This window comes from Larimichthys crocea, chromosome III (assembly GCF_000972845.2).
Source record: "Larimichthys crocea isolate SSNF chromosome III, L_crocea_2.0, whole genome shotgun sequence".
Classification (NCBI taxonomy): Eukaryota; Metazoa; Chordata; class Actinopteri; family Sciaenidae; genus Larimichthys; species Larimichthys crocea.
In genome coordinates this window covers 30035751-30062064 of record NC_040013.1, presented here as the reverse complement: position 1 = coordinate 30062064, position 26314 = coordinate 30035751, and the positions used below count along the sequence as shown (strand labels likewise).

The 26314-nt window shown below is 39.7% G+C and overlaps 1 protein-coding gene across 2 annotated transcripts in view; it reads right to left on the bottom strand.

Annotated features, from left to right (window-relative positions):
• Positions 1-26314, bottom strand: part of unc5ca (unc-5 netrin receptor Ca) — a 175467-nt gene that overhangs the window by 62213 nt on the left and 86940 nt on the right. For both annotated transcript variants that reach the window (XM_027275025.1, XM_019259897.2), the window contains exons 2-3: positions 25433-25669; positions 10732-10875 (exon numbers count right to left, since the gene is read on the bottom strand). In XM_027275025.1, the coding sequence (XP_027130826.1) occupies positions 10732-10875; positions 25433-25669 (381 nt within the window). The remainder of the gene's footprint in view (positions 1-10731; positions 10876-25432; positions 25670-26314) is intronic.

Here is a 26314-nt window from a genome sequence, read left to right as displayed (position 1 = left end):
AAACACTTCACATTGTGGGTGGATGGATGAATGAATGGAGGAAAGGATGATTTTGTTTAACCAATCTTCGTTTAATGTTTTTCTCTGCATCTATGTTTTTTCCCCTCACAGCCATACTTTTATTTACACAATTTTAAGAGTTCAAATTAGTGTTAAGAGAGTTAAGACTTCTGATTGTGTTTAGGCGTCTTGTCTCGACACTGTAACTGATTCTGAATGAGTTTCTTTCACTACATCCTTGTATAAAACTTTCTGCCAATCTCCCTCCGCCCACCTCTGACACTGCAGAGCTCTATAACATTCTGTCTGTCACCATTAACCTTGTCCTTCTCTAGTTTGATTGATTCCACCTATTGGACAGAGTTAAAAACATAATTCACTGCTTTTCTGTTCATCTCCCCCATCTGCTGCCATACATTATACCGTGTGCATATATCTGTGTACTGGCTGCTGAGCTTAACACATGTTAAAATAATTAGTCTGCCATAAAAAAAAAGGCCATAAAACAAAGTGTAACCTGAGAGGAGTGGCAGTGTTGAGGGACTTAGCAGGTGACTTTATTTATGGTGCTGATGGATTTCTAAACTAGAACATATGCAGGGGATGAAGTGGAGAAAGAGGAAAACATGATGTTTTCTTTTTTTTTTTGTCATCCATGCTCCTGGGTTTACGATCTGGCTTCTCCTAGAATCAGGAGTATAAAGACTCAATATGGTCTGGATGAAAGGCTCTGTAAAACTGCCTTTTTTAACCATTCAAATTATATTTCATAACCGTGGCGTGCATCTGTAAGACTAGAGTACCTTAAACTGAACACACACTTTGAATGACACAAACTGGCTGGATACACAAATACACACAGTATGCATGTGACATGGTGACAAAAACCAAAAAGACGTGAGATGTAAAATACTGATGTCCGTACATGTTCACATTTCAACAAATATGCATTTGTGTACACATTAAACATGTGTGTTGATGTGTATATTGGATATGCAGGCATGTGTTTGTGTTCCTGTGTGCATGGCAGAGCATAGACTTGTAACTTGATGAGCAAGTGTCACATGTCGCAAATTTAACAAATGCCAGCAAGTCAGGATGATTAATGACACTGGCTACGATACGTGGTGTGCATATTTCAATGTAATATCAAGAGGTTTGGTGCCATTAACAGCAGTGTTTGACTGATAAAAACTTTGAGATATTAATACTAAAAAAAATAAATAAAAAATAAACTTTTTCACTTTGAGGAGTCACTTTGTTCGTTCGTAAACGATGGCTGCAGCTATGGAAGACAAATTCTCCCTCCTCTGTCCTTTTTTTAAAAGTTTTTTTAAAACCATACACAAAACTTTCATTAGAGGACACAGTGTGTGCGTGTGTTATCCTTGTGTCCTTTTCCTCTCCTGGTTCCCAGGTGTACTCTTAATCACCTTATCCGTCAGCTGTGGTACACCATTTGTGGACACACACACACATGCACACACACTATAGAACATTTTTTAATACTGAACCGGTCAACTGCGATTCACTCTCTGGGTATTTCATCAGTACAGCCACCTTACAGTGGCTAACAGACATAGGAGGAGGCAGAGTGAAAGAGAAGGAGAGGTAACATGGGAGGGGGGTTGAGTATGGACGGTAGAAGTCAGGACAGCAGGTGCAAGGTTGAAAGATGAGAGGCAGAAAGATAGAGGAGGAAGGAGGGAGAAGTTGGCATCACACAGCAGGACCACCTTACTCTTTCTTAATACCAAAACCACCTGCTTGGTCTTTACCTATCAAAGTCTTATGTCCACAACACTCTCCATATATCAAAGCATTCAGTAGACACTCATGTCAGTGAGTCCACCTTGTATCATCTGTATTTATCCGTCTTATCTCTTGCAAAACCAACCAGCAATCCATCAAACATCCATGCAATCAATCTGGCTTCAGTCACATCTTCTTTATCTAGATCCCACTCTCACTCACAAAGACCAGGGGAGAGATAATGTGTGTAGCTTCCAGCTTTTAGAATTTTGAATTTATAATCATGAATCACTCTCACCCCTATTTACACACAGGCAAGTTGAGTTTTGTGCCTTAAAGAAATTGCATTAACAAACGTTTAATATACCAAGAGGCAAAACTGACATACTACTTGCATGTAGTGATCTAGTCAGAACCTTAAGTTTGAAATAAGTGATGTTCACTTGTGCACTCACACTGGGTGTTAAAGGAACAGCGCAAAACTTTGATGTGCATCTCCCTGTGTAACTTCTTGGCAGCTGATGTGATAGACCGACGGCTCTGTATGTTTCAAGTGTGCCGTGTCTTTTCATGAGAAATAATCCTTCACAGACATCATTTATTATCAGTTATATTTTGTCTGTATACAATGCAGGCATCTGAGATTTGTACTAGACAACATAAAACGTCACACAAGACACTATAGGGCATATACTGTAGTGGCAGTCTAATTCTAAGCAGTAGGGAGTTCCTTCGTGCCAACATAATGGGTATTCAAAATAAGGGGTTTCATATATATCAATGTGTATCAATGTGAGGCACGCAGTGCAAAAAATGTGAGGATAAGTGACTCTTACTTTCTTCTCTAAAAAGTAATTAGTTTTTAAATCCTGCAAAATCTCAGAAGTAATAATGTTGGCAATGTGTTTTTTTACTCTCCTGCTGTGCACACATTCTTGATTGTTTGTAAAGAGGAAACTGTCTATTGAGCAATAATCTGCAACTCTCACTTCAAGAGTCAAATGTCAGCTGGTTGCACAAAAAGGGGAGTTCAGCAAGTTTTAACTCTGTGCAAATGTCCTCTGACACGTGTAAACAACAACCGATTGTGCTCGTTAACCCTGACTTCTAACCCCAACTTCATTAGGACCAAGACTGACTTGTGGGCAGGTATGGGACTCTAGTGTCGGTCACACTTGCCAGTTTTGTGTTATGTTGTGCTGTTAAATTTAAATAACATATTGCAAGGTAAATAATGTAAAGATAGGATGTAGGATGGGATGTATGAGGTATAGACAGCCATGTTTGAAATCTGTATCTGTATGTTCACACAGCATTATGTGATCCTGCTTTCTAGAAACACTCCACGACAAAGCTTTTAAGATTTCAAAAATTCTCCATAAAAACATGTCCACACCTTAATAATAAGGTTTAATTTCATGCTATATAAATAGAATCACAGATTCCCTGTGTAGAGCTGTATTGGTTAAGAGAGTTACATGAGGACACAGACAATTGCTAAGGCTGAATGATAACTTCATAATACAGTCAATCCCTGTGGGGAATGACAGCCTGAATAGAGCATGATGGTTCATTATGGGAGTAATCAGCCAAAGCTTTAGCCCTAAATCCACCACATGGCTACCCATACAACACACAGTACACGTACGTGGACAGACACTGAAAGACGAAGGGAGAACGAGATACTGTCACACTGAGGGAAATACACAAAGGAAATGAGTCACAAATGGGCAGACACAACACATGCATGGAGACAGGACAACAACGAATGGTGAGAAACTCGCAGTGGGGCGGAAAATCAGACATGTAACCGCAAATGTGCAAAAAACAACTGCAGACGCAAGCAGGGAATGAGAAGATGATTGAGGGATGAGACACACTTCTCTCATGCCAGCCAGTTCCAGGAACTATTTCCTGGATTTAATTAGTAAGGGAGATGGTAAAATGAGGAGTTGGTTGTGAGAGTTGATTTCCATAAAGATTGAGAATGAAATTAGAGGAGATTAAAGCAAACTGCTCAGGGGATGAACAGAAAACACACACATATTCACACATACTGCTAAGCTAGAAGACTATGACAGGCAGGATTTCTCCAGTTTGTTGGCAATAGCACACATGGGTTTGAGAGTTTTAGGGGGAAAAGGGACATTGTGTTTTTTTGCGACACCAGGGGACGGTGAATTCACATCAATGGAAGGTGTATGTTTCCATGCATGTGTGCAAATATGTGCCCGAGGGAAATATGTGCACAGGAGAGGAAGGACAGCTGTGTCCCATCAATTCACTGACCCCACTTCACTCCCCAACAACAGACAATGCTATCCAGCTTCATAACAAAAGCAAAGATAAATCCACTAAACAACTTGGAACTACAGCAGGGTTGGAAAAGTACAGAGGACAACCTTGTAAAGTGTTTTTCAGTGTGAACTGCCCTAGTGTAAGCATCTATTTAAACACGACCTTTTCTTGCATAAACTCCTCTTTACCTCTCGGTCTCCTTGTCTCCCTCCCCTCTTTGCCTCTCTCCACCTCCTTCCTTCTCCATCTAAAAACTTCTTTCACTGCTCAAAACTGTTATTATGTTTGTGGTAAGTTTGTTGCCTCAGGCACCTCTACATAAGCACATTTCAGAGCAATTATCCAAAATGGGTGTCTCCGCCTGCATGCTACCCATGCCAAATCATAACGGTTTCCCCTGGTAGAGCTGCTCAAGCAATAAAGAAGCAATGTGAGATGCTTGGGAAGAAAATAGAAAGCAAAGTACTCTCCTTTAGTCTCAGAGAGGATAATTTTGACATCTAATTTCCTACACAGTGGCATGCAATGGAAACAATCAGGCCTCTGGCTTTGAAAAACAAACAAAAACAAAATGATTGACACGATAAAAGACACACTAGGGTCAAATAATATTTAATAAACAATAAAAAAAAGAAATGCAAATGGATTTGTAATTAAAACAGGTTTGTATGCTGAAAATTGAAGTTGTAATTGATGAAACCTGTCCTGCAGAGTATATTTTAATGATGAGGTGAATTTGTATTGCTTTCTGCTTGGATTTCTCTTGGAAACTCAGTGTGATTTTGTAAAAAGTTATTGAAAAATGTCACCATGCATGTAACATTTAGTTTGATTAACATTTTGATTAATATCAAATTTTCATGATGACATGAATATGTCCTAAGAACACAGGGTATCAATAAAGCTGGAAAATATCAAAAATACAAGTAGTGTAGGTAGACTGTGACCTTAAGTGTCACAGTCATTTTCTCTAAGTGACCTTAGAGAGCGGCCAGTTCTTTCACTCAACTCTCCACACCGTCATTTCAACACTTCACAACCTGTGATCAACTCGAGACACCAGACAAGGACTTTCCATCCACAGTCAACTTCTGAGGTAAACAACTATTTGTCGACATAGTACCGGTACTCTGAGGCTCAATGTTTCCTCTGGATCCTGGTTTGTAAAATTACCCTTTAGGTTGAAAAAAATGACACAACCATCTAGGTTCTGCAAAATGACAAGAAGAGGTATGTTTATGAATGAAACTATTCATTTTAAATCCTCAGTAAAAACAGATATCAAATACAAACCTAACATGCAATCTTAGTAAAAAAAATAATAATTAAAGATTGCTTTTATATACAGAATACACAGTATGTATATAGAGACTTTTACTCACACTGGGACTTCAGAAAGTGACTTTAGATTTGTGTAATAAATCAACGCTGTGGCTTACCACTTTAACACGTATGAGTGTGCCCAAGCAGTCCCCGACATCTGGGAAAAAGCTCTGTGGCTTTCAGCGATGGTGGGACATCATAACCACACACACTATGGCTTCTCACTATAAAAATGTTTATTCAGTGTTTGTGACCATCATGAAGTTGCTCTCAAAGCCAAAAAGCAAGACTCTCTTGGTGATGTCATCGGTTACCCACTGTCAAACACTTAAGTTTTCCACTGACAGTGTTTGTACGGGATAAATAGCATGGATTATTTTGGTGGAGATCAGTTTTGTTTTGAATATGTATTTATAACACTGCTAAGGAGGACATTTTGTAACAAGCTTTAAAAGCTAGAATGAAGATATATCATATGAGCCTGTACAACCTGAGACATTCATTGTTACCAACCAAAGTTAGTCAAAACTGGTGATAGAAAAACTGGCTAGACCATTTTCCAAGGGGTTTCCTTGACCTCTGACCTCAAGATAGCTGAAATATAAAAAGGGTTCTATGGACACCCATGAGTCTCATATGTAAATAAATGCCAACTTTATGCATATCCCAATGTTATTATCTCCTAGTGTATTTAAGTATTTCTGTATGCTGGTTTCCCTGAACAAAACTGGGAGTGAATAAATTGTTCTGAGTTCAATTGTATCCATGTGTGACGATGTTAGTGCCCATAGTAGCCATTTCACTGAAGTGTGACCATGTTTTGGAACTTGACCTCACTATATAAATTGTGTCCTCTAGTATAATCACAGTCTCATGAAACTGTTCAGTCACAAACCAGATACCTAGGACATTCAGAGGATGTATGTGTTACCCTTAGTAGAGTTTTACTTGCCATCCAATTGCTAAAAATCTAAATCTATAATTTTTTTTATAATGTTCATCAAGGTCTTGGTGTTTTTGTTTCTGTCATTTGTATCAATTTTCAATTAGTATCAACTCTAAAACAAGTGACAACTCTAAAACACATTTCTGACAAGAAAAACTCAACACATAGTGCTGAGCTTCAGAATCCCAGATTTCAGTTAATATACAGCACTTCTATGTTGCATATACTGTTGGTGTACTCCCCTTAAAGATCCCTCTTTCCCCGTAAAAAGGACAGAAAAATGAGTATAATCAGTGTTTAAAATCTAACACAAAAAATCCCAACTGTGTCTTGTTTTTCTTGGTCTAATTCACTCATGATTGAAGGAAAACCTAAATGCATGCAGCTGAGACTTTTGCATCATAAACAAAACAGAAGAAATTCACTAGAACACATTTTCCAGTTGACACAAGGAGCTGCCTGGGTTTATGTGTCCCCGAGTGTCTGGACTCCTGATTGCTATGCACACACGTCTCAGTGGAAGGTGGCAGAACAAATTGCCATCAACTGAAATTTGTGCGGTGTTTGTGTGTGCGTCTGTGTGTATGTGTGTGTGTGTATGACCTTGACATATTACTAATCCGTAGAAGGAGAAAGACCTGACCCGATAGCTGCAGGGCCAAAGAGCATGACTGACACTGCATGCACATTTGTGCGTATGTAGGTGCCTGTGTTTTGCTTACCCCTGTGTACGTGCCTGCGATGCTGTGCATGACTGAGTGTGACAATTTATGTGTGCGCTTGTGTTTTTCTCACCTGCTTTATAAACTTGAATTAAGCTGCCTGCACCATCCATAACTCAGCTTAAGTGCCCTGCTCCAAAAGACCAACAAATCTCAGAGATTTAATATCTCTGATTGTGTGTTTGACACTTTTACAGCCTCGACACTGATTACCATTATCCAGATACAAACTGCGTATTTAGCTAATGCCTCAAAGTGTAACTTGTTCTACAGTTATTAAAACAGCCTGAAGATGCTGTAGAATGAGAGAGATATGGGGGGGGAAGCGAAAACAAGTGACAAAACAATGAGCACATGATGAGCAGAGTGAGAAAAATCTAAAAGAGGAGGAGATAATGGGAAAGGGGAAATGGGAAAATGAGTGGGTTGAGGAGATAGGAATGTAAGAGAGAAATGCTGAATTGCTATTGCATGGTGCCTTAGAAAAGACACTTTGCTCAGCAAGCTCTAGCTGCCAGGAAGCATTTTAATCACAACAGTAGATCCAAATAGGAGCCGAAAGCGGGGTAGGTCAGGAGGTTGGGTCGATTTGAAGTAAAAGGTTATCGCAAGAGGGGGCTGAGTGTAATCAGATCTGGTTAAGGGAAAAATCACTGTTATAATGGAGAGAGAGAAAGTGAAGGACAGTGGGACAAAGTCAGAAGGAAAATACGTACAATACAGAAAAAAAGAAAAGGTAGAAAGGAGAGTGCTCGGTGGAGAAACAGAGAAAGTACAGGAAGAGAGGGAGGCAGGATTTCTATCATCTTCCTCCCTTCTCATATATGTTGGCGCTTCAAGCCTTCTTAGAAGCATCCTCCATCACCATCCCTCCACCTAACCTCCAGCAAAGGTCTTACGTGTGTGAAATACTATATATCCTGTGTGAAGAAGTTGATTGAAAAGGAGGAATATATATATCTATAAATAAAACATATGTTGCTCTGGTTTGAACTTTTAAAAAAATGGTGTTGAGGATGAACCATTTAAAATCTAGGCAGCCCTTAAAAGGACAAAAGCTCTTGTAAATTGTTTTAGCTTCTTGGGGATGGGAAGTAATTTTAGCAACATGCTATTATGAGTAGTGGTAGCAGAAGTACAGGCTGCTTTTTTTTTTTGCTTGAACTATTCACACTGTAAATAATTCATAATTGAGGTGCTCTGTGTGCATTTCTGTGCTGCCCGTGTCTTCATCCACACGTTTTTCCTCAAGAATCTCGGAAGCCTGTATACATATGCTTCCCTCTGCATCAGTCTCTCAGCATGTATCGGCCCGGACATAAGCCAAAAACAGCACATTACCCACCTTTATTGCACCCGGAGGAGGGCCCATTCCATTTGAGAATGTTATTAGCGCAGCTTAGAAGGATATTTCTGACTGTGTCACTAACTTCTCTGCTGACATCCTCACATACCAAGGCAATGCAGAGAGCAATAATGCTCTGTTCTAAATTCAAATGGTCTTTAAAGCCCACGAGCCAAATTATTTGAGGAATAATGCTGCTGTGGTACCGCCACACAACGTATACTATATTACTGGTATCGTGTAAGCTTGAATCTAATTTTCTATGAATGTGTATTCTCTATATTTAAATAATCTGATTCAGGTTCAACAGAATATATTATTAGTTTCTGAACTAGTGTATAAACCTACTATAGTATGCAATGTGTGATCTATAATGTAATTGTTACATTACACCTAAGACACCTAAAAGGTCTTAGAGTTGTTCACAATACAATAATCAAGACTATCAATTAATCCATGTGTGTATATACATAAAGGAAGCACCCAAGCTCTGCAAAAGTAAAAATGTGAGACATATTTACAGCTGAATGAAATAACCTGAATGAAAAATAAGGGTCAACATGATGGATCTTCTTTGGCAGGACAAATAAGACCACCCTGGGAAAACAAGATTTCCAGGGCATGTGTCTGTTAGAGTGATACTGTCTGTTAAAGTACTACATATAATGTGAATGTGTGCGGTTTGTTCTGTTAGTGTCTGCTGAATGGACTCCATCAAAAGGCCCCCAGTTGTCCTTTTTGAGAGTTCACTCAAGCAGAGCCACAGTGTCAGTATAAGCCAGCTATACCAGGGAGGTGGGGTCGATTTTGTTATTGGTATTTCTTTTCTGCTTGACCTTTCTATAACCTGAGCACTCAGGCAAGTCCCGGTTGTCTTATATAGCTGAATTGACCAGAGCAATGACGCTTGGAAAACTACTGTTGTGGGTTCAATTCTCAGGCCAGTGAAAGGTGCTTTGAAGGAACAATCCATTCTGTTATATGAGGCTTACGCTGAAAGAACAAACAAGGCTTTTTTAGGTGATTTCTATCAAACATCTTAACTCTTTTCGCTGAAGAGCCGTCAAGTGACCATCACTCACGGGAGGATTCATCCTGTTTCACTGTTTAACAGTCCTAAAATGATTTTCCCATGTGATCACAGTGTGTGCAGTGTTACTGTGATACTGTCTGTCTGAGTGATATTGAGTCTGCTTGGGTTTTCCCTGGCTTGTGTTCCTTAGTTGACCTAGTAGTCAAACTCCCAGTTGTCATATTAAATTCTTCACCAGACCATAACAGGAAGCTGTTGATGGTAGACTAAAGTTACTGAGCAAAATCTTTGCTTTTCCACCATGTATCATTCAGTGTAAAACCAATTTTCAAGGTTCTATCCAACTAAAAGTTTCCTATGAGTCTTGAGTTTCTAGTTTGAATTTATACCTTGTGACAGCAATGTGCCTTTACACATCAAAGGAAAGCCAAATAAAATACTCAAGTTGAAATATATAATATATTGAATTAACCCATTCAATATGTTCTGTAATAAGACCTCTTAGATTTTATTTCCATGTCATGCACACAAAGAGGCCGACCTCATGGGTTTACAAGACATCAAAAATACAGTTGTGGTGGTCAAACATTTGACATTTCATTACAAAACAAGCTTACAGCTTGGTCTTGAATAAAATATTCTACCTTCTCTCTCAAGGTTGGTAAATTCACCATAAATAACATCCTGAAGCAGAACTCATGTCCGTCATAATCATTCAGTCAAAAGAAATCTGGGACAGAAAGAACTCTCAGAATCCGTCCTCCACTTGAGCGGCATTAAACCTGCCGATCAATGTTCCTGAACGCAATTGTGCACATAGAGATTTTTCTCTTATATTTAAATTATACTTCACATAAGGTTATGCGCTATAACTATTTATGAAATGTATTAGGAGACAATAAGTTCCTATATTCCATATTGCTACACTGGTATACAGAAGTTTTCAATGTTAGTAGTGTGACACTAAAAGCTGTGAAACACAGGATGGCTTTTATCATGAAACTGTCAACAGAAAAAAACATATGTGTTAAAGGTTGCCGCCCACAGCAATCAAAACAAGGACAGTTTCACAGCTATATTGGACCAAGCAGAGTAGAGGTGATAACTGTGTCTGTGCATGTATACGGTCTGTGTCTGTGTGGGTGTTTATTTGCAAACGTGTATATTTTACATTTATTTATATCTTCATGCACAAGTCTACAAGCACAGACATTTGCACAAACGGACTGATAGACATACTCATAGTATGCTTACTCATGTGTTAACAGTGTTCTAATCTTTACACCTCACACGCTCACAGTGGTGTACTCACATGCAATGCGAACATGTGCCTTGCGGCTTTTGGTAGTTCCAGCAGAGCTCCAGGCCACGCACTGACACCAGTAATCTTCAGGACCAAACAGCTCCTCAACCTGCTGTCGTGTAATTTCTATACTGGCTTCTCTTACCACCAGACCTGCAGGAAAAAAAAAAGAAAAAAGAAGTGTTGAATCATTTGCAATATGAGGTTAGATTTAGATTCAAGATGAAGAAGACTCCCACAAACAGTAAGTGAGTCACAAGTTCCAGTTTGTCAAGAAAAAGTAAGCTTCTGCTCTGGTGATGTGGCTTTTATGTTGAGCTTAAGCTCAACAGCCAAAGTGGTGCACAGTAAATATCTTAGTAAATAGAAGCAGGGGATAATCATACAATATCTGCTGCTGTTTACAAACCTAGGTCATTTTACTGAGTAGATTCATTCTGGATTTAATGTAAACTATGTGAGATGGTTCCTTTGCACTTCCACCACTTATCTCACTCTGCTTTCCAATCCCTCTTTTCTCTGGTGTTTTGAAAGCAGCTCCATGTGAAGAAAGTGTGAGGTTTAAGCTGCACCCCACTGATAGGACTGCAAGGGAGCCTGAGATGGAGGAGGTGTGCAGAGGAAAATAGAAGATGAGGAGCGAGGGATAAACTCAAGATGAAAATATGAGAGACATAGAAAAGGAAGAAGTAGAGCACAGGCAGGGGGTAAAGGAGACATTGAGAAAATTGTGCATAAAAGGCAAAGTAAACAATTAATAAAGGAAAAAGATGTTTAAGAAGAAACTGGTAGATGTAATTAATAGCAACATGACAGAGGCACAGTGAGTGTAAGAGAGGATGACAGGATAAAATGTGGGAGAGGGCAATAGAATGTGAAACAGAAAAGGGAAAAGTAAAGGAGATAAAAATGGGTTTTTAGGTAAAGGTATGTGGGGACCTGGGAGTAGATGGGCAAAATACTCAGAAAAGATCTTGGCAGTTTATTTCAGGTGCAGCAGTTTTACAAAGACCCAAGCAACAATCCCTATGGGGCTCCACAAATCTGAGTTGGGCCTATTATGAAAGCTCTCAGTAAGTTCTTGCCACTAGAGAAACTGAGAGACAGTTATAGTAAGCATGCCAGCAGAAAAGCAAAGGGGACCAGAAGGAAGGCAAAAAGTTAAATCCAGTGAGCAGGATTGTGGCGGACTAAAGGGTACTAATGGCTGGCCCATGAGGACAAAGAGTACCAAAGGTAGCAAAAGCTTTCGTTAAAACTGGCTGGGAGATGGGGAGACATGGCTTTTGAGTCAGAAGAAGAAAAAAAATCATGATTAATAAGAAGGGACATGACGATGGAAGAGATGGAATGTAAAGGGGAAACTTTGAGGATGTAGCAATCAAAATGGCATTGATGGCACAGAGGGCAAAAAGGAAAAGAAAGCAGAAAGTGAAAAACTTGTGGAAGTTACTGCTGGCACAGCAAGGGATAATAGCCAGTGAGGGGGAGAAAGCTATGAGGGCAAAGAGCAGAGGTGGTATAAAATCTAGTGTGAATATCAGTGCTTGAGCAAACAAGCAAACATGGGAGATTGTTATGGTTTCACAGCTTAAAATAGAAGAGCAAGGGACCCAGCAAGAGGGGTAGAGGCTACAAAAATGGGAAGCTAAAGAGGCAATTATAACCAGCAAGCAACCCAGGACTAAAGTTGAACAACTAGCAGGAAAGTGGTTGCAATGAACAAAAAAAACCCACAGTGTGAAGACAGAAAGGACAAAGGGGATAGGGAGGAGGTGGGGAGCAGTGAGCATTCTACTGTAATGAGGAGGCAACTAAGATGAACAGTTCAAATGAACCAGACAGCTAGTTATGGCAAATGGACTCAAACTAATACAAAGAAAGCATGTGGGATGGTACATGAATGGGACCATGGGACTCAGCAACACAGTAAGCGGTGGGGGGGTAAGCTTGTGCTAAAGACAAATAAAAGAAAAAAACATATGCACATTTAAAGCTTTTGCATCACTGCTTACATGACTTACAAAGCTGAAGATCAAAACTATTAGCAGGACATTAATATTAAATCACCGGAGCCGTTCAAGGATTAGCCGATTAGCTATACTTGAAATAAACAGAGATATATATGCATCAAAGCCGAGAAGTTGTAGACAATAAAGATTCATCAGTATTCATTAATAAATTATGACAAATCAGAAAGAGAACTTTGAAAGTAGAAAAAGGAAAAGAAGGAGCGTGACAGTCAAAACAACAGATGTCTGTCTGTTTATTTCTATTTCTAAGAGTACTGCTGCAGTCAGTGGCTCCACCTCAGGTACTCTGACTCTGTGCAACTGACTTGCAATGCATAAGATGATACTTTCTCCTAATAGAGGACTGAGGAAAGCTGTGCCAAACAAGTTTTAGAAACTTTGTGTTGCACCTACAAAATAAATATAGTCTTAGCTACATCGTTTTACACCTTGGCCTTGCACTGAATAACTGTGACTTGTACTTTCAATGATCTAACTAACTAAAGTAACTATAAACTATAATTTTGTGGGCAAGTATTGAAATTTATAGTTCATGCCCCAGTGATTGAAACCAGTATAGCTTAGAGAGAATGCTAGAGGAATCTGGGATCGCTGACAGACAGGAGTTAGGGATGTCAGTGGGTAAACCTGGATGTGTATTGCAAGGTATTGCATGTAATCAAACGGGGATATTAGTTAGAGTGAAACAAAGAGCGGAGAGGGCTACAGAGATATGAGAAAACAGACAGAAAGAGGAAAAACAAAACAAGGACATATATAGAGTGAAACAGAGAGCATCAGGGAGAACAGAGTTCACAGCGGTGGAAATCAATGGCTGTAATGATGAAATGTGTTCAATTTCTCAGTGAGGCTGAAGGTTGGAGCTGAGAGGATACACCAGTCTGACACTGTTGGCTTAGTCTGGATGGAAGGCCGAAATGGCAAAGCAAAAAAAAAAAAGAAAGAAGGAGTGAAACAAGTCAACACTTTATAATTCCTTAACTGTGAGCTTGGTAAACCTGAACTATCTAATCTAATATAAACTGGGTTAATCTGGATTTAGTGAAATATGGTCAATGCAGCTAGAGTTGTTTCTGCAAAATAGATTTCTTGGCCATATATACATACACATTACAGGGTTTCTAATGGGCTGTACTTCTAACAGGGAGAAGCATCACCATGAAAGCAGACGAGATGATACATCATTCCTCTTGGCGATACATCCCTGGATCCCAATGCTCTTGACCCAAAAAAAAAAAAAAAGGAAAGACCAAAACCAATGCAGGACACCAATGAAAATTTGGGGCAAAACATTACATTAAATGTTAAAAGTTAGAGATGCAACAAAAACGTTTTGGGGGATTCACATTTGTTTTCTTTTGTTGCTGTTGTAAGTTTTGTAAGTTCACATGAAAATACAAGATAGGGCATCACACATTCAAGTATAATTTCAGAAATACGTAACAGATCAAAACTTTACACCAATCAGCATCCTTCATGAAAACAGATTCACTCGTTTTCAGTACAGAAAAGACGAGATAGATGTCACTAAATGTGGAGTTGTGTTGTTAAAATCAATAAACCCCTAGCTGTTTCCATTGTTTATGCAAAGCTCACAAACCTAATGTAGCTGGGCAGAAAGCAACCAAGTTACCTGAGGCCTTAAGAGTCCCAGATCACTCAGTGTCTTATTTTGTTTAGACACACTGCTTATGAGAAGACAAGCAGGGGATTCTGGGTCTCTGTAGCATGACACTACTTCGCATCAACAAAACCACTGCTGTCAGCTGGGAGAGGTGAGGGGAAAGAAGCAGATGAAAAGTATCAAGACAAGTGGATACTGTCACAAACATTTCTATCAATCACAAAATCGCAAACAAGCGCTCAATATATCTCTTTGTCCAAAACTGTCAATTCTCATAACAAAGTTTACTTGTCAGCTGGGGAGTAAAAGTACAAGACTGGGTGAATGTGCTCCGTCAGGTCTGGACTTTTTTTATTTGACAAATGGGAACTGAGTAGAAATGCACAGAAACATACAGATTTGGACAGGTTGCATACAAAACTAATTTTCTATCTATATATAGCTATTTGTAATACTTGCACACAGATACTGTATCTCTTACAAAATGTCATAAGAAGGATGATTCAGGCTTATGTAACAAATTTAATCCAGAAAGTAACTCTGAAAATGTGTATGTACAACAGAAAGGTCCTGATAGTAAGTAATTACTGTAAGATAATTGGTGACTTATGTTGCCTGCCTCCAGTGTCAGCAGAGTCGTCACATCCACAAATCCCTACAAAACACCAACTTTGTGGATCGTTATCATACATAATAGGACATGATGGCTAAAACTGCATAAATTACAACAAACACTTTCCTTTAAAAGCACTCAGAATGAGTTTGGAGAAAAGTGTTTACAAAACTGTATTTGTCAGAGCTCATATTAATGCGTCATCAGAAGCTTACAAACATGTCGTCAAATCTGGAAAAATGTTGCGAGGAGAAATAGATGATGACAAGCAGCTTTGTTAATAGACGTGATAAGGAAAGCAGAAAAGCATGTTCTCTAAAACATGGATTTATTCCAGTATAACAAAAAGCAGACTTGCTAACTCAGTCATTTAATCTGTGATGTGAACAAAATGAATGGCTTTGCCATAATTAACTGGGTTTGCTCCTAATTAGAAACACATCTTTGTTTACATTGGACACAATTAGTTTAAATCACATGCAATGCATGTGGCTCTTCAACAAACAGATTCAGATATTGCAATGGGAACAAAATAATAAATAGATTAGAAGCCAAAAGATGTGTCATGTCCCTATTTCCCTGTTAAGTTATTTCCACTTTCCTCTGTCTTTCCATCTCCCACTGTATTTTGACAGATGAAAAAAAAAAAGATAAAATTAAACTAAAAGTGTAAAGTCTGGATTTCTTTGAATCAAATGAACCAGAGATGGAAGGAAAAATACATGTGGAAGAAAGCTAGCCAGTCAGGGTCCGACATGAAAACAGAGAAGGGGGGTTTTGACGCTAAATGGTTCAGAATAGGAACGAGATAAGGGGATACAGGGAAAGCACTCAAAAGCTTTGTGGTGTCTAAATGCGATCAGTGGCAGGTCAAACAGACAGGCCTTTGGGGAAAAGACACAGCGATACTGAAAAAGTCAACACTGGGTATTATTATTTCATCAGAGCCACAGAGGGAGAGAGTCTAACAAAAGACAAAAGGCATGAGGGTCAGGATAGATACATCCAAGGAACACCACCAGCACTACAACAAATACTGCATACTACCTGTGAAACACAAAGTTACATTTTTTGTTGAAGCCTGTTCAGAGCTAAGACACAAAGAACAAAACATTGATTTTTTTTACGAACATCTGCCGTGCTCAAGTGTTTGTGAGCAGCTCACAGAATGCCAACCAGCTCCAGAGGTGTTCAGTAAGTGACCTGGTACCATGACCTCCCTGCAGAGGAGCTTCAAGTGAAAACACAATTTCCCTACAGGGATTATTTCAAGCTTTGAAGCTTCACCACAAACATTCCACAGGGACTGCTGCTATCTTACCAGAGTCACTACTTTAAAAGCAGCTAATATGATGAATGGCAAAAAAAATAATGGATGTTAAAATCGAGCTAATGGACACATACATGTTTATCTAGAGACAGGGATCAGATCGGTTACCGACTGACATCGGGCTATCGGGGAATAAGGTGGCATTCACTGATATCAGTAGCCAATGTTTATCTGTTGTGTGACATCAATTTTACACTGGCTAAATGTTTTGTTGGTTATTTCCAACTTGGATATTGGAGAAATAATCACAGCAGTGGCAGAAATGGCTTCAAATGCCTATGTGCTCAGGCAGTAAGTGGTTATTCAGCTCTATGACTCACATTTTTAGGTTTACGGGTTTCTTTTTCACCGACACAAAATGGAAAATAAACAGCAACAAAAACATTGGTATCAGCCAAAATGTAATTTCAAACTTCGGTAAAGGTCAGTTAGCCTGATTTGTGAGCTTAATGCATGCTATTCAAAAGCTAATAAATGTTTTTGTGAATACCTGCAGATGGGTGACACGACACTTGAAATAATGTGTCAAGAAACAACAATGTAGAAGCTTATATACATGGATGAGGGACTGAATGTTTTTTATAAATATGAAAAAATGATGAGAATTGTATGCTATTACCTTCATAGTTGTCGGGATGGTTGTATTAGAAAGTTTCACAACAGTAAAGACTGACCTAACTTAATCATAAAAAAGTTAGCTATCATTTGAGTCGGACATTTCAGGACACAGAGCCATCATTCCATGGTGATGACAACTGCTGATCAGTGGGACCCAATGTCAAAAAAAAGCAGAAAACATGACACATAACTGGCTAATAATACTGTGGAACAAGAAATGAGAAGGAAAGGAGTTCTTAAGAGACTACAGTGAGCACACAACTTTGTGGAATGAAGACATCGACCTGAAGTGGATCAAAGTATATCTTCATGAAACTGCTCCCTGATCTAATTACAGTTTAACACCTATGGGAAATTTTGGACTTAATTTCAAATGATCACTCTCCACCACCACCACCACCATCAAAACGCCACACAAAAGAATATTTGTAGCTACTAGCGACTTTTAAGACAAGATACACAGTGGTGTAAGCTATTATGTAAAATATATTACAGTATGCAATCACAATATTAATCAGCCAACAGTAATTGCTGTCATAAATATGCAAAATCAAAATCACACAGCACGACAGCTGACTCATTTGAGTCATACATTTAGAAAGACATTTCAAGATCTGAGGACATGGGCTGTTGCATTACGCGAAAGCCTTACGCGAAAGCCTCTGTGAGTGATTTTATTAAAATTATAAATATATATATATAAAAGAGAAAGTAAAAGATGGAGAGGAAGGTGGAAGCAAAACTGAAAAAGTAAAAAGACAACAGGATGAGAGGCATTGTGAGAACACGGGTGAGAAAGGGTTGACTGAGTTCCTCGCCTACGGAGGGAACTCATCCAGGACATCGACAAAACAGAGTCACCAGTCTGTGACCAATTGAACACTCACAACACACAGTAGAGTGTGTGTGTGTGTGTGTGTGTGTGTGTATGTGCACACTCTCTTAATGGTGCACACTCTGACAGTGATTGATCGTCACAGTCCCTCCTGGTCCATGTTTGAATACCTTTCCTATGTGTGTGTGTGTGTGTGAGCGTGCACGTAAACACATGAACGATATTGAGCGTGCACACTTGTGTCTTCCAGTAGCTCTACGGAGGCAGTGAACCAGGACATTTCAGGACACGGGAGAAAGTCTACTTCAAACAAACACACGCAAACAGTCAGATAAACAAGAAAACAAGCATTAACACTGAATTCACAGATACACGCACACACACACACACACACACACACAATTAAAACACAAAATAAAACATTATCTGTCGCACGCAGAAACACAACACCCCACGCACACAATCAGCCAATAAACACAGTTGTTTATACATACAAAATCAATACAGACAAACACCAGGAGTCACTGGCACTGGAGCTAATTGACCTCTTTTATAAATCGTGATGGTTGTTAATATTTGAAATCGAACAATCCCGGTATAAGAGAGGGAGAGCTAGATAGAAGGAGACGTAGACGGAGAGCAAAAGAGACAGGACGTGGGAGAAGGAGGAAAGAGGCGAGAAAGCTAAAGGAAAGAAGGTAGAGGAGAATGGGAGTGATGCCAAAGCGAGGGAGAGAGAGGAGGAGAGAAACATTAGGAGGACGAGAACGCAGGAGAGATGAAGGAAAAGACGAGCAGAAATCAATACGACTGAGATGGCAGCAAAGGAGGGAAAGAGGTCACAAATCACCTTAGTCAATACTGTGCGTGCCAATAATGCATGTGTGTGTGTGTATGTGTGTGTGAACGTGAAGTCATGGGTCACTGCTAGCAGACTAATAACCATTCACACTTTGGATAATGGAGACGAAGTAAGTAACCTAGTACACAATATGTCATTAGCGCACTTCAAGGCTAATGGAGATATACTGAGGTTGCACACACGTTGCTTAAGCAAACACTGAAAATGCCCTTCACAATAAGATATGCAGTCCAGACAAATTATGCTGCTTCTCACCTCGAGTCAAATTAATTCAGATCGAGATGTGGTAAGCATGTTTTAACAAATGCCACTGCTAATCATGCTACTGTATTTAAGTGGCTGTCTGCAGGAAAGCCGGCTGTTGTTTTGGCTTTAAGTACTTCATTAAATGTTCCTTTCCTCCTTCAGCTGAGGTGTAGGAAGAGGCCAGCTGTTGTGGAGACCCAGTGGCAGGTCAAGTTAACTATGTTTGTCAAGTATACTGTGACAGGCAGAGGAGCTGCTTAAGGGAATCGAGCCGGTTCACCTCCAGTTCAAAGCTGACCTCAGTAACCTCTAGGCCGTTCTGCTGCTCCGTCCCAACTCCCTCACCCCCACATCCTTGCCTGTGACCTTCACCTGGCTTTCCCACCATCCAGATGAGGCTCAAAGTAACTACATTCCAAGTAATTTATTGAGCTGTCACGAAGCTCACAAAAAGCTACACTTTCTATCCATTATACAGAAAACAAGATGCTCATAACATCTCATTAGGAGTGCCACTTTTTATTAAATTAAAAAAACAAAACAAAAACAGTTGATGCCTTTTATCTGAGCCGGGGGTGTTTTAAAAGTACTGTCCATCACTGTCTGCTGCAATTTAAGATTGCAACTGGTGAAATTTTCTCTTGAGCGAAGCAAAAAGCAGGCAGGAAAGATAAAAAGCGTGGGCAGAGTTTTAAGCTCAAACTGCAGGATACGGACTAACAACTGCATTCCAGGTGCTGGACGTTTTATCTTCATTACTGTCTTGAATTTTAAACAGTCCCTCCCTCCTTGTCATTCATCCTGCATTATTTCTATATGGAATTTTATGAACAATCAGTTTCCTGAATAGGAGAACATTTGAAAGACTCACCATTCTGTGTGTCAGAGTTAAATCTTATTGGCTCACAGGGATGATTTAGCAGCAAAATATTGCGTGGACGTGGGTTGTTTCTGAATGATGTGTTTGTATTCAGTGACTATGGAAGAATTATCCTATCTTCATTCAAGAGCGTAGATTTTCAGTTTGAGAGCATGATATATATATTTTTTATATACTATAAATACTCTTAGCAGCATAGCAGTGTTATGACAGTTGAATGGTTAAGTACCCTGCTACCTATTGCATTTTGAACCATGGGACGCCGGTTCACATCCTGGCCGCCGCACTCTTGCTGCATGTCATATTCTGATTTTAAATTTAAATGAATAAATTACTGTTACAGTAATAGAATCCGTGTAACCAGATGATTCTCTTCTTGAAACGTTTAACAAGAGATGATGGGTGAATAGGCTAGGCTACGTGATTAAAAAGGTATAGCCTAATGAAAAATAAACAATGATGATTTTTTGCCCCTTTTTCCTCAGGCATGCCACTTAGGAAAAGCAAAGACCCTCCAGAAAGTTGAGGGGAACCAATAAATAAAAACTGTATTTATGAAGTCTCTTTGCAGTCACTTTGGGCCCTCTGTCACTCTGCTCTGTGTGATCCCTGCCCCCTACACTCTGTTCTACACCGCCTGCTGTTTCTCTGTTGAGTGGGTCGAGTGCATATGGAAGTCGGCCGAACATCTATTTTTCAAATGGTAGTTGAAGTGTCAGACAGACACAAACCACCCATCTCTGTCTTCAGCGGAATCTCAGGAAACCAGTGCAAAAAACAGTTAAACGTCAAACATTTTGGGCGGCTCCACCCAATCCGTCCTCAGAGGGTTAAAACACAATATGATATGCAGCAAGAGTGCGGCGGCCGGGATGCGAACCGGCGTCCCATGGTTCAAAATACAATAGGTAGCAATGTACTTAATCAGACGTTCTTGTTCTGAGTGCAAGCACATTAGATTTGAGAGCGCAGACTTTAGATCTGAGCATGCTCAGGACATATTTGAGGGCGAGCGAAATGTTTGTGTCCAAGAAGAAGAAATGTGAGCACAAGCATGTGATTTTTGAGTTCAAGCACACTTTTTGAAAGAAAGCACCAGAAACCTGAGTGCGAGCACAAAATGTGAGCGCGAGGAGAATAAATCTGAACACGATAAGGAGAAGTCATGCTCTCAAACTGAAAACCTACGCTCTTCAATAAGGATAGGATAATTATTCCATAAGTGACAGTGACATGTCAGGAATCCTATAAAGTATGACACAAAACTATAAGCATATATGTTTTTCATGGCAGACTTTTTGAGTAGTCATAGAAAGCACAGGTGGAACGAATGACATTAGCTGCTGCTACTTTCTGTAATAATCATAGCAGTGAGTCAGCATGTACCACGTTATAAAACAGGGAACACTAAATGAAATGGAGCCATTGTTAATGTTATTCATTTACACCGGTGCGTTTCCTGCTTGTCAAAACATGTCAAAATATCTGCACTGAAAAAAGTCTGTAATGATTATGAATAATTTCAATCATACTTATGATGCCCTATGGCTGTTGTTAGAAGATATCATGAGGTTTGATGATATACATGATGATGATTGATGTACATTATCTGTGCATAACGGTGCATTATGAATGGTTCTTATTATATGTTAGACATTCTAGTTTCATTTGTTTACACCTGTCCTCCACTTTTTTCTTTATATTCAACTTTCTTTATCCTTGTGATCATCTAATAACTCAGTACTCTGGTGTATTTTGTTTTCCTCTCTTACTGTACGACATCATGTTTGATACAGTGTATGAACACACTTATAAATGTTTGGTACAAACAGCTTTTGGGATTGTTTCATTTATGTTGTGTTGAACTTCTGAATGCACATTTTCACTTTTGTTTACTTTTATCTTGATCCCCCAAATCAAACGAGCAATGTGTTTCAGCGCTTAAGCTGCCTTTTCCGTTTCCTGCAAAAATAAAAAAAGGGATGAGGAACACAGGGGGAAAGAAAGAGAGAGCGGGAGATAAAGAAAAAAAAGAAAACAGCACAGCAGGATTCATATCATTTTTCCCTTCAGTGTGACTCCCTGATATCTGTTGGCCTGTTGTTCCAGCCCTCTCAAAGGCACCCTCCATCAGCATCCCTCCATCATCCCCTACTTCTTCTTCGTCAAGCTCAGGTTTTATCTGTCTCTGCTCTCTCCAATTTCAGTCAGTGGAAATTAGAGTAGAGCACAAACCAGCATGGAGTACAGGGAGAGGAAGAGACAGATAAAGGAGAAGAGAAAGAAAGTGAGAGGATGGGACAGAGGGGGGAGAGAGTAAGCGAGAAGACAGAGATAATAAAAGCAGTATGGGGGCCATAGCTTCTAGCTGTGTCTGCGAAACAGCAGGAAACAAAGAGGAGAAAACATCTTACGGAGTTTAGGTTTTCACATAGATAAACAGATAAGAGTGCACACACACTGTGCATTCACCAGGCACAGTCCTACAGTAGCTTTCTGTGATTCACTAGAAACACGCCGCATAATAAGTGCTATAAGTGCTTTGCATGAAGTCTCATTATATCAGAATCCTATTATTATATTATTTGATTTCTTCATTTGTTTGTTGATGGGGGTTTTTTGTTGCATAATGCCTCCAGTTTGTTTATTTATTCATTTTATTATGTCTTGTGGATTGTGGTGTGCTTAATTGATTCATTGAAGTATCCTGAGGCAGCAAAGGAGCAAGCAGCCAATTATTTTTTATTAAAGTGACATGATGACGGCTTTGTACAATATAAATTAAGCATAAATTAAGCAGCAGTCCAAGTATTGAAAACCAAGTCCACAGTTTTAACCAGGCCCGAGGGTTATTTCAACTTTAAAAAAAGATTACTGTAAAGTGACGTTATGCACATAATGAGTCACGAGTAGTTAATATGGCTGCAAGAGATCCGTCAAAACTAACATGAAGATTAAACTGGATTTGACATTTTTGTTAGTTTTATGGCTGACTGGGTGATCCTAGTCCTCGAAAGACCTTAATGGTGGCCATCACAAACAGCGTGAGAGAGATCCTAAATCCATGGTTCGTTAATTGAACAGAATTTCCACTCAATAACGCACAGTCTGGAATCCAAATGAACGGCTGATGGGAGACTAATAAAGGACTAGCAGCTGTGCATGATGTCAGTAACACAGAGACGGGAAAGAATGGAAGGAAACACATACAGCTGTCAGCCTAACCTGTGTAACCTGCGTAACCTCTATTATGGCCAGGTGAAATGGGGTTACATTCATATTAAAAAGCTACTGTGGCTTATAAACACCTCTCACATTTCATACAAAAAAAAAAAAAGTCTACAAACGAAGGACATGTACAAATTATGGTAGGGAGCAAGCCTAGGAGACCAACACATGGATGAACAAAAGAGATGATTAATGTCACCTTCCTGTCATTCTAAATGAAAGGTGCAAAATGCCCTCAGGTCTTAAGTTTATAGGAAATAAAAGAAAAGGACTGACGGGAAAGTTTAAAGATGACACGAGAAAGAGAGTGAATGAAAACAAACAGAGAAAAAGAAAATATTAAAAAAAGAGTAATGATTAAATATTCAGAGATGTCGGGGTTAAGAGAAACCAAGGAGAGAGATGAAAAGGGGAGAAAATTGTTCAAAAGAAACACGTTGAAAGAAATCAAAACAGGTTACACAGAGTTGAAGACAATGAACAAGGGTTGGAAGAGGAGTATACTGTAGTGTGATATGAAACCCACCCGCCAACAGAGACTATAACATTATTTTTCTCGCTAGTCTTTGGCACTGTGTGTGTGTTTCTATATTTGTACCTGTTGTTTCACTTCTCTCATGTTTACTTCTTGCAGGTTTTGCTGTATTTATTCTCCTCTTCCTCGACTATTCATGTGTGACAGCTGAATCAGGGGGAAACATCAAAACTGCACTGCTCAGTTGCTTCTGTCTCTGTCTTGGGTTTAACGTTGTAGCAGACCCACTCAAAAATCAGGACACTGAAGAACACACAATGTTTTTTGGCTTCAGGGTCTGCTTTGTATTACAGGGGGAAATCTTTGGTGGGCAAGTCGATGTGTCAACTTGAGCTGAGATCGGATCAAAAGTTGCCTCCTTGCAACTGCAGTGCAATGTACACATTGAGAAATATCAGAGTGTTTCGAGTGAGCACAAAAGAAACCCCACAGCAATTCAAACACAGATATGCTGATTTGTTCTACTGTTAACTCCTCTGTGCATCCCATTCAGCAGGCACTATATAATCAAACTGTTTTCAGCCTGTGTTTAATCACTTGCTCTGGGGACTCTTGCTCATTAACAAGCAGGTGGAGACCCATAAGCTGAGCTCATGTCAACCTTAAGTCTAAGAAACCAGGTTGTGTATATCTTTGTTTCCCTGCCAAAACACAACAGCATGATTCATCATTACCTAGCCAGCGGAGTAAGACCATGTGCTGTCAAGTGACAAGTGTGGAAGTTTGGCGGCAGTCCAGTACATCACTGTGGATCCTATTAAACTGTCCTGTGAACATTGCAGTACAGCATTGCTAGTTGGACAGCTGCGTACGCACACTTGACATGTGACCCAGTGTTCTGCACAAATAACTAAACATCTGAATAATAGGTTTAACCTGTTTGCTTACAGTGCAGGGATGAGGCAACCTGGGAAAAATGTTGGCCACATTTTCTGGATGGTGAGAATTTTATATCGCACAGAGCGAAATATCATCAGTGTCAGGCATATAACAAATATGCAGGGAAAGAGGGGATTTCCACCTGTGCAGCTTAGATATGTTTAAAAAAAAATCAAAATATATAGTACAAACAGTCAAGGAAGTGACACCTGTTGTAGAAATAAAATGAGATCCAACCAGGGACCTGTTCAGGTTTGGATCCAAGTTTATATGGGTCTGGGTCAGGTCTCATTCTATTACTGCAGGTCCCAGGTCTGTTTATTATTATGTGTAATACCTATAGTTAATATATGTAATAGTTCTCTGTGTGTGTAATAAAGTGTATTGGTGGCCACCTCAGTAAGTTATAGGTCAGAGAGCAGAGGTCAGACTCTTCTCGGAGAGTACAGATGATACTGGAGCACATTAGTAATGCCAACGCCACGGCAGTGAATTGCTGATAGTTATTAGAGTGAAGAAGTTATGCTAAATGCAACAAAACTGCAAAACTGATTCTGAAATGCTGAGTTGCGTTGCTCATCCGTCGGAGTGACAGCAAATGTACTGTGCTGAAAATAATGATAATGATGTTTCAATCAGCAACAGCAGAATAACTAAACATCTGGATACATTTTAGCAGCTGTGCATTTATGCTACGTGCTCACCCACAAACAGTTATTTTACTCAGAGTTGAACCGTGTTTCTAAAAAGATCTCCTGTGTATGAGCTGACATGCAACAGCATTTAACATATCACAGACTTCTTTTTACTAACAGTGTTTTCTGTCAAAATGTACTAACTTTGACAAAAAGTTTGACGGTCCCTGTACTGACAACACTCCCTGCACGGCAGTTTTTTCCCCATTTTTTCCGCAGTGCGATCTGATCCATCCATCTATTGCACTTCAAGTAAATACCTGGTTGGATCTATGTACTGTACATGATTGTGTGTATACTGTATGACTGTGCGTCTGCTAGACTTCACTCACCTGAGTTTTCGTCCACCCTCTCTTCCACAGTGTGGTCTTTCTGATGGACCCACTCACTGTTGCACTTGAAGTAAATCTGCGTGGCAGGCGTTGCTTTGCAGTAGAGATTGACAGGTTTATTCTTTACAATGTAGCCTTCCTCAGGTTCAAACAGGAAATGGGGTAAAGGCTCCGGAGGGTCAGATGGAAAGGTTTCCGGGAGTTCGCTCAGACTCAGGAAATCGTCATCATCTCTCACTGCAGAAGGAGAAAAAAAACAAAGGTTAAAATTATAACGGTTATTGCCAGAGAATGCCTTTCCAGCTCAATCAGTCTTTGTTTTATTGACTGGCTTTGAGGCCTGAGCAGGCGCAGAAGTTGGTGCAGGGAGGAAATGCTGCATTTTTTCGTTCATTATCGTTCTGTGATTCACACCAGTGAGCAGCATTGTCCCTTGAACTGAGTGTGTGTGAGACGGTGTCGTTCTCATTTGGTCACTAATAATTGCCGTGTCTCAAGCCGGTGACCTGGACAGAGTACAATTTTCTCCCACTGAGCCATAAAATGCACCTTTAATCAGCACCTGATTGTTGTTTCTGTTTGTGGAAACCCTTTGGCTACCAGAGTCATTAATTTTAAAAAAAAAGGATTCTTATTTTTGTGTCTTACCAAACCTATACAGTGAAGGGTGTCATGGGTAACTATGTATTCACGGGGGACGCACATTGCAGTGTGTGGATCTTTTACCTGATCCTTCCCCCATGGAGAATGGCTGCAAACCATTCCTCCTTTGTGAAGCAGTTCATAGTTCGACATAAGAGGGTTAAATAGAAGTGAATAGTGCCATACAGGTAATGAGCTCTGATACTGTAACTTCCTCCAGGTGGGACTCGCTGGCTCCCT